The sequence below is a fragment of the Panonychus citri genome, unplaced genomic scaffold (genome assembly GCF_014898815.1).
Source record: "Panonychus citri isolate SS breed McGregor unplaced genomic scaffold, ASM1489881v1 Contig00018, whole genome shotgun sequence".
Classification (NCBI taxonomy): domain Eukaryota; kingdom Metazoa; phylum Arthropoda; class Arachnida; order Trombidiformes; family Tetranychidae; genus Panonychus; species Panonychus citri.
In genome coordinates this window covers 33,799-41,651 of record NW_026515423.1, presented here as the reverse complement: position 1 = coordinate 41,651, position 7,853 = coordinate 33,799, and the positions used below count along the sequence as shown (strand labels likewise).

Below are 7,853 nucleotides of genomic sequence, written 5' to 3'. Positions count from 1 at the left end.
TCCTGTCGACTTGTAAGGTTTTCACCAGTAAATTTTTTCACCCAAAAGAAATTAAGATTTTTATTATTATTAATATTATTAATTAGACACAAATGATTAGTAATTTAACTAAAACAAATGATTAACTGAATTACATGAACCAGATTGATTGAAACTTATTTGTTGAACAAAATTAAGTTGATTAACTATCTCAATTGAGATCCAAATTGTTAATAGTTTTCAATGGTTAAGGGTTTTGGTTAAGTACCAAAGGATGAGAAGAGGTAAAGAGAAAGAGAGAGGATAAGAAAGAAAGAGACAAAGAGAAAGAGACAACGAAAAGACTAATAATATTATCATTAGTACCCTTTGCTCGACTGTTGTAAAGATTTGAAACTGTTGGGATAAAGGTAAGAAAGAAGATAAAGATGATAAATTTTGTATAAATAGAAAGAGAAAAAGACAGAGAAAAGTAAGAGAAAATTGCTAAAGAAAAATCTTCTTTCTATTTGTCTAATTGTAAAGACAAGTTTTCAAACGTAAAGTTTTTTTGGTCAACTGAATTAGCTGATTGAAACATTACATATTATAACTAATATTTCAAAAGGTTTTTAAATTGTTTGTAAATTACACTTATTTAGTTTGAATTTTTGTTTTAACAAAGTGAAAACTTTTATTTCGGTCATTTGTAAGCTTTTTTTCCAAATTTTTGTTTTGTTAAATGATGTAGCTTTTGTACTTCAAAGTGGCAATTAATTGTTAAACCGTCAATTGTCCTTTTATAACATTGAAAAGCTAAACTGGTCCTTAAATGACGGTTAATGGTAGCTTAAATTTCAGGGCAATCGGAAGGGGCTATAGTATATATAAAGCGAAGATCTTCGGCCAGAAATTTCACTGAATATTTCCAATCAGAATTTAACACAAAAACATGAATTCCAATTAATCACTTCCTTGGAAATAATACCCAATCGAAGCTGAAAAGGAATCAATTAATTAACTAAATTTAAACAAACAATTTAATCTTTATTAATTACAAATTAAAACAAATTAATTTGATCAACATCAACCGTCACCATCATTAGCTAATGACCAACTGACTTGTTGTTGTTGTCGATTGTCAATAACAATCAAATCATCATCATCAACAATTGATGTTGATTAATAAAAATTAATATTTGTTAACCAGTTGTTGTTGTGGTTGATCAACAGCAACAATAACAATAAATGTTTGACAACAATTAGTTAATTAATTGTAGGTTGAGAGAGAGAAATTAAATCAAAAAGAAAGAGAAAAGTAAGAGAAAATGAAAGAGAAAAAGAAAAGAAAGAAAGAGATGAGAAAGAGGATTTCTTATCCTTTGGTTTCTCTTTCCAAAAGTTGATTTTACATTACATATATTTCAGTCAAAAAATTAATCACGCCAATATTGTACATCCCAGACAATTTGTAAATCCTTTCTCACCTCTCCCAACACTGTACAATCTCTTCAAATATGAAATGCTACGAATCATGACACTGACGATGACGTGTCAAACTGACGGTCACGAGTCAGTGATACATGTCACCGTCAGTGTCAGTGTCAACACCCACACTGTCACCAAGTCAAAGTCAACACTGACATGCTATCACCTTAAATACCCGCTCTGAAATTACAATCTCTAGAAAGCTCATGTAAAATCACCTCGCTTTTCTAAAAAGGCTCATTGGAAAGGTACTTTCCATTAAAAGAATTGTTAATATCGTGTAAAATTGGTAATCTATTACATATTTTATTTAGATAATTGTTTCATTTACTATTAATATCTTGTAGCAATAATTTCAAATGAAGTATCAGGTGACTAGCCTCAAGTTACATTATCTCTGTTCGGTCTTAGCTTAGATGAGGTGAGATGATTGGTCAATATTCATCTCATTGTTTTAGTTTTCGGTTAATTATTACACTTTGCACTTGATTAATTGTAATACAATCTTTTTGTTTTACAATCAATTCTTTATACAATCTTATTAATATTAATAGAACAAATTTAACATAGCGGAAGAGAATTAGAGAAACAATTATAAAAGAAATAGGAAGAAATTCTAGGAAATAGTAGGAAAGAAGGGAGTTGAGATTAGAATATTGAGATCGCACAATCAGTAGCAGAGTGGCCATTCTGTTTGCAGTTAGAGAATTTGTGTTAGATTAACATATAAGATGATTTGGTTATCTTTTCAAATTAAATCGTGAAAAGATGAGTCGAGTTTGCATCTAAATCATGAATTGAGTGATTTCAACAGAAAAACTTTTGAGTAAAATGCTTCAAGTGAAAAAGATGAATCCATGTTGCAGATTATGAATTCGGTGGTGATAATAATTTAACTGATTCCATTGTTTAGTGAAAGATTATAAAACATTGGTGGTTACGACGATGAGCGGAATTTAAAGATAAAAATAATTTTCTCGATAAAATGAAGATTTAGAATGTATTCAATTCATCTGCTCTCGTCGTTTTGACTATTATTTATAATTTGACTAGTTTTGCATTCAAGGAACTGGTTCATCAATAAATCATCATGGTTGAAAAAATTGAGTGACAGTGAGTGTGTTCACTGTCATCGAGAGTTATCACGTTTTATCGTTGGTTTTTATGTTGATAAACGGTCGTTTCCTCGAATCAAAATAAATTATTCCGATAATTCACTAACATCGCCATTTACAGTTGACCCTCCATTCCCAATCGGACTTGACCCATTCGAGACTGAACCATTCAGGCTATTAGCTAATTCTTTGGGTTTCTTAAGATCCATCGTCGTGGTGGGTAGTGACGCTGATGGTGAACAATTTGCTTCATTACGCGAACTTGTCACATTTACATGGTGTCCATTTATTACTGATCCTGATTCACGATGATTTGATGATCCACAAACTTTATGGTGATTTTCCCAATCTTTGTGCTGGCAAAAGGAACCACAATATCTAGCAACATTACAACCGCTACAAGTTTCACTCGCTTTTCTCCCGCAATTCCAACAATGCTAAAAATAAGGAAACAAAACAAAGATTAATGATAACAATCAGAATAGTCAATATACTAAACGACGATCAGGTTTCTACGTGATTGTGTTTAAGTAATTACAACAAATCTTTTTTCTAACTCCGAGTAATTTTATTATTGATTGAACTTCCGATAACCGGTCTACGTACTTGATCAACAAAAACTTTCAAACTACGGAAATTAATATGATAAAAACATAAGTCAATTTCAAAGAATTGAACCATTTTGTATTTTAGTTTCTTCCTATTTACTTAGCAACCATAGAATTGAGGTATAAATCTTAATGTTCAGTTCGTTCTGCGTCGAAAAATTTGATAGAACCAGTTTTCTTTGTTGGAGAATGTCGACCAATTGTTCTTACTTCGTCAGAATCTTCCTGATGATTCATAGCAGTGATCGCATCTTCGGTAGCTTGGCGTCGAGCTTCGTTCAACATTCTTTCCATTTTGGCTCGTTCAGCAGCGACGATTTCACTTGCTTTACTTTCCGCCGCACTCATCGCTTTATGGAGTTCAACTACTGCCGCTCTTTTAGCATCATTGACAACCTCTGTTCAGAGATAAATTGAGATGATCATTAATCTAATCAGTCAGATACGAAACTGAGTTACACCCACCGAAATGGTTATTATTACTCCCCAATCTAGTTCGTCTTGCTGAATCTGCTGCAGCGGCTGCAGCCGAAGCCATGGCTCTGTCGACCTCAGATGGATGATTTTGAGATTTTGCAAAATGAATTGTAGTTAACAATGGCTCTCTAGATATCCTGAATTCGTGAACATCTAATCCATTATGAGAAGATGGATCCAATGGAGGAGGTGCAGCACTAAGCCGATTCCTCAAAGCCGTTCCTGGAGGAGTCCACAAAGGGGGAGAATTGATTGATGCATATTCAACACTTCTATGTTGTAGGATAGCCAAGGCTCGTTTTGTCTTCTCTACCATTCCCATGATACAATTAAGCATCTAAACGATTGAGAGAAAAAGATGCATAAACAGATTAGTGATTCATTAGTCCTTTCGCGCTTACAACCAATAAGTTAATAGGACGGATCAGAAAAACATGACACTCTGCCTGACTCTGATTAGTCTATAAATTGTTATTTCATTTTACTATTAAAACATAAATATTTCTTCCAGACCAAAACTGGTGAAATTTTTCACAAGTTCCATTGGGCTGAGTTACTGATTTTAATTGAAAACGAATTTTAATCAAAGATGAAGAACATTGCCAATGATGTTTTCATGGAGTTTAAATTGACAATAAACACTTATCTGTATCTAATCTGAATAACATGATAAAGACCAATGGTTATTGAAAATATGATTATCATAGTTATTATTATCCAGACCACTCGCTTTTAACAGTTAGTTAACAGATGAAACTGATTCTTATAAACACTAATATGATATGAAACACAACAAAACCATTTTGCATGAATTTGAAACTGTCCAGAAACAGTTAATTTAATCCAGAGACAATCTTGTGAATACAAAATTTACCTGCTTTACAATTACTAAAAGTTGTAATAATTATCTAAGCATTCTCGATGGTTTTTCAAATAATTTACTCCAATTATAGACTATGGTCTAGTTTTGATTCCGAATAATATTTCGATCAAATAGGATTAAAGTTGACCAAAAACACGACTAAGATGATGATAAAACTGATAATCTTTATGATTCTTTTGGATTGATTGATGAGAATCGATAGTTACAATTGTTATACTTTTTTCTCGATTGCAAAAGAAAATGAAAGAGATTTTTGTTCTGTTGATATCGATGAACATGATTATTCTTGTCGAAAATAACACAAAAACTCATGTTGGAACTTCAATACCAGATAACAACAACAATAAGACAATAAAACAAACAAATAAACAAGAAAAAAGTAAAACTGATTTTCAATGAAATATTGATTCTCATCTTTATTTTTCTCTTTTTAAGGAAAATGTTGACAACTTTATTCTGTGAGAATGGTATTGATGTTGTTGATATGAATGATTCTGATCATGACAGGATAAGGAAAACCCCTTGAAGAAATGTCTCTCTCGTTTCATCTACAATTGGAACTTGAAATTAAGAGTTAGCTGTCAGAATCAGTTGATTGTTCAGTTCCTCAGGTAAATTGTCAATACATTTTCATCTTTTCCACCATTTCATGAGTATCATCTATTTGATTGAATTTCATGAAGAAAGAAGGAAATAAAAATCGAATGTGTAATACTCACAATTAAAAATTAGCAACTGATTGAAAACTGTTCAAGTTAATCAATTAATTTAAATTACTATTAGATTGACATGATGCAATATGATGTTGACACTTTTGCGAATTTGCAAGTTTTCATCATCTTGTTGTTGATGAGATAAACTCAGCAGGATCGAATAGCAATTTAAATGTCATTTGCAAATAATCTTTCGCTTTATTCAAACAAAAGAGTCGATTTTAATTAAAGTTCAATCAAAAATTAAATTATCAGTTGGCAATGAAACCCTGGTTATTACAAGCAAATCAATTAACATTTATCACAACTATTAAACTTTAGACATTAGTGAACTTGGCAAGTTTAATAATTGAAACATCTTTAAATAATCAATTGAAAAACTCTGGTCCAATCATCAGCATAGGGAATTACAACGAGTTTTTCTCGGTGATGAAGAAAATCAAATAATGGACCGTTTTTATCAATTTTGTGAATAAATTCAACATTTTGTCTCAGAACAAAAACCAATTACCAATTATGCTATTTATAAAAGCCAATTATGTCTATTGTATCATATCCCCTGTTCTCGAGATGTGTAGGGTATGAACCTGATTCTGGTCGCTGAATGACCTCGAAATTCGTTATTCAGCAAAGGGTTGGAATGGACTGGATACGACAATTAAGTACTAATGTATTATCAATAGTTCTTTTTTCTATAATGATTTTCTCGTGAAATAAGTAAAAAAAACGAAATTTTTCTCACTAAAATTGACTGTAGTTTTTACCATTAAATCTAATACGATTGGTTTCCAATCATGAGCTCCCTCTCAATTTTCCAATTAGGTGTTAATACCACGCACACAATATAAAGTCTTGTTTTTGTAGTTTTGATATTTCAGTTCGAGTGATTCATTCGTGAAAAGTTTTTCTCTCTGTCGATAGATCGGGTATCTGAGCAACACAAATAACAATAAGAAAATAATTACCGTATAAATATTTTTCCATTCTTCTTCCATATCTCTTGAAATGTCATCACCATAGTTTCGTTTCATCCTTTTACCTGGTTGTTGACTGGATAACATAATATTTTGATCACTATGAAAACTTAATTGAACTGAAAAACTTCCACAAAATTAACAAGTATTTATAATCAAAGGTTTGATGGTGATGTTATTTTATCTGAATTAATAAATTAACATAGATAATTTCGATGATGTGACAACTCTGAGAGCTAAATGATAACTGATAAACTGATCCCAGTGAGTTAACTTAAACTAGATATCAATTCGATTCTGCGTGTTTTTGTGTTGGTAAAAGATGATGAGGATGAAAATGGAAAGGAAACTCACCTGGAAAGCAGATGCTGTAAACACAAACAGTACTCACAACGATGGAGGATGATGACAGAATGAGAAGGAGAAGAGAGAGAGAGAGAGAGAAGGGGAATATGATATAAAGGAATCGACGGAAGATGTAGACAAGGAGACACAACAGATAAAGAGATAGAGATTCCCAATAAAAGGAGTTGTACAAAGATGCTGCAAATGATGACGATAATGAAGAGAGAGAGAGAGAGAGAGAGAGAGAGAGAGATGAAAATGTACAGTTGGCAGAAAGAGAGGGAAACAATTTGCACAAACTGTCTCATTGTTGATGTGTTAAAAAAGGAAAATGTTTATCGTTGTTGGTTCATTTGTTTTGTCATTGGGCAGCTGATAAATTTTATTATCATTATTTATTAAACGAATACCAAATCATATGGTTAAAACAAAAGACTAAGGAACCATCATAATGAACAACAAAGTTTTAATATCAATCGATTCATCAATAATGTTGAAATATTGAAATTAAATTATTGCAAATGTGAGAGTTAAAGACTTAATCATGATCATTAATAAGAATCAAATTGATGAATTATATTAAATTCATTGTCTTAGATTAAATGATTGATAAAGATTCACCATAGTTTTGCTTTTTAGACCATGATGAATGTTCATACATGAAAGACACATTTTATTATCTAGCATTTGGATAATTGTATTAATAATATAATTGATCGTCAGCATTTCATTTTAATCAAATGCACCTTAACCAGATTATCAGTTTCACTCATTTCATTACTATTGGTTATGTGATGGTGATGATTACTGATCATGTTTTCATCAATTGTTCACATCAATTTGCTTATTGTTTTGTACCATATTCGTTTAATTAGATCATACTGATGCGAAAATAATCTTTGCTTGGATTGACAATCATCCGAAAACTGTAAGAATCAATAATGTCGCATTTCGAACAATTTCATCGATATGATGACTCATCCCAATCTTCATTGAAAGTTAATCATTTGGATAAACTGGCTATGTAAATAACTACATTTATGTTGTATTTAATTGATTAAAAACAGTTGATAAAACAATTAGTTGATTAGAGAGGAAATTGAAGTAGTTTGATTAAAGAATTGGGACTTTTGGTGTATTGAAGTTCGAGGCTAGAAAATGACAACAATAGAAAAAGTGAAGATAAACTGTCCAAGGATAAAGGTGAGAAGGAGAATTAATAAAAAGAAGATGAAGTGATGCGGGTTACAAGCGATTTCAATGGACCATCAGTCTTTCCGTTCTTGATCATC

The 7,853-nt window shown here is 31.4% G+C and overlaps 1 protein-coding gene across 1 annotated transcript; it reads right to left on the bottom strand.

The window, feature by feature from the left end:
- Positions 1-1,734: 1,734 nt before the first annotated feature.
- Positions 1,735-6,485, bottom strand: LOC128394203 (protein CBFA2T3-like). Its single transcript, XM_053354497.1, has 4 exons — positions 6,208-6,485; positions 3,635-3,983; positions 3,380-3,567; positions 1,735-2,998 (listed from the first exon to the last, which is right to left on the bottom strand). The coding sequence occupies exons 1-4, from the start codon at positions 6,301-6,303 to the stop codon at positions 2,648-2,650; spliced, it is 984 nt and encodes a 327-aa protein (XP_053210472.1). The 5' UTR covers positions 6,304-6,485; the 3' UTR covers positions 1,735-2,647.
- Between the last annotated feature and the right edge of the window lie 1,368 nt (positions 6,486-7,853).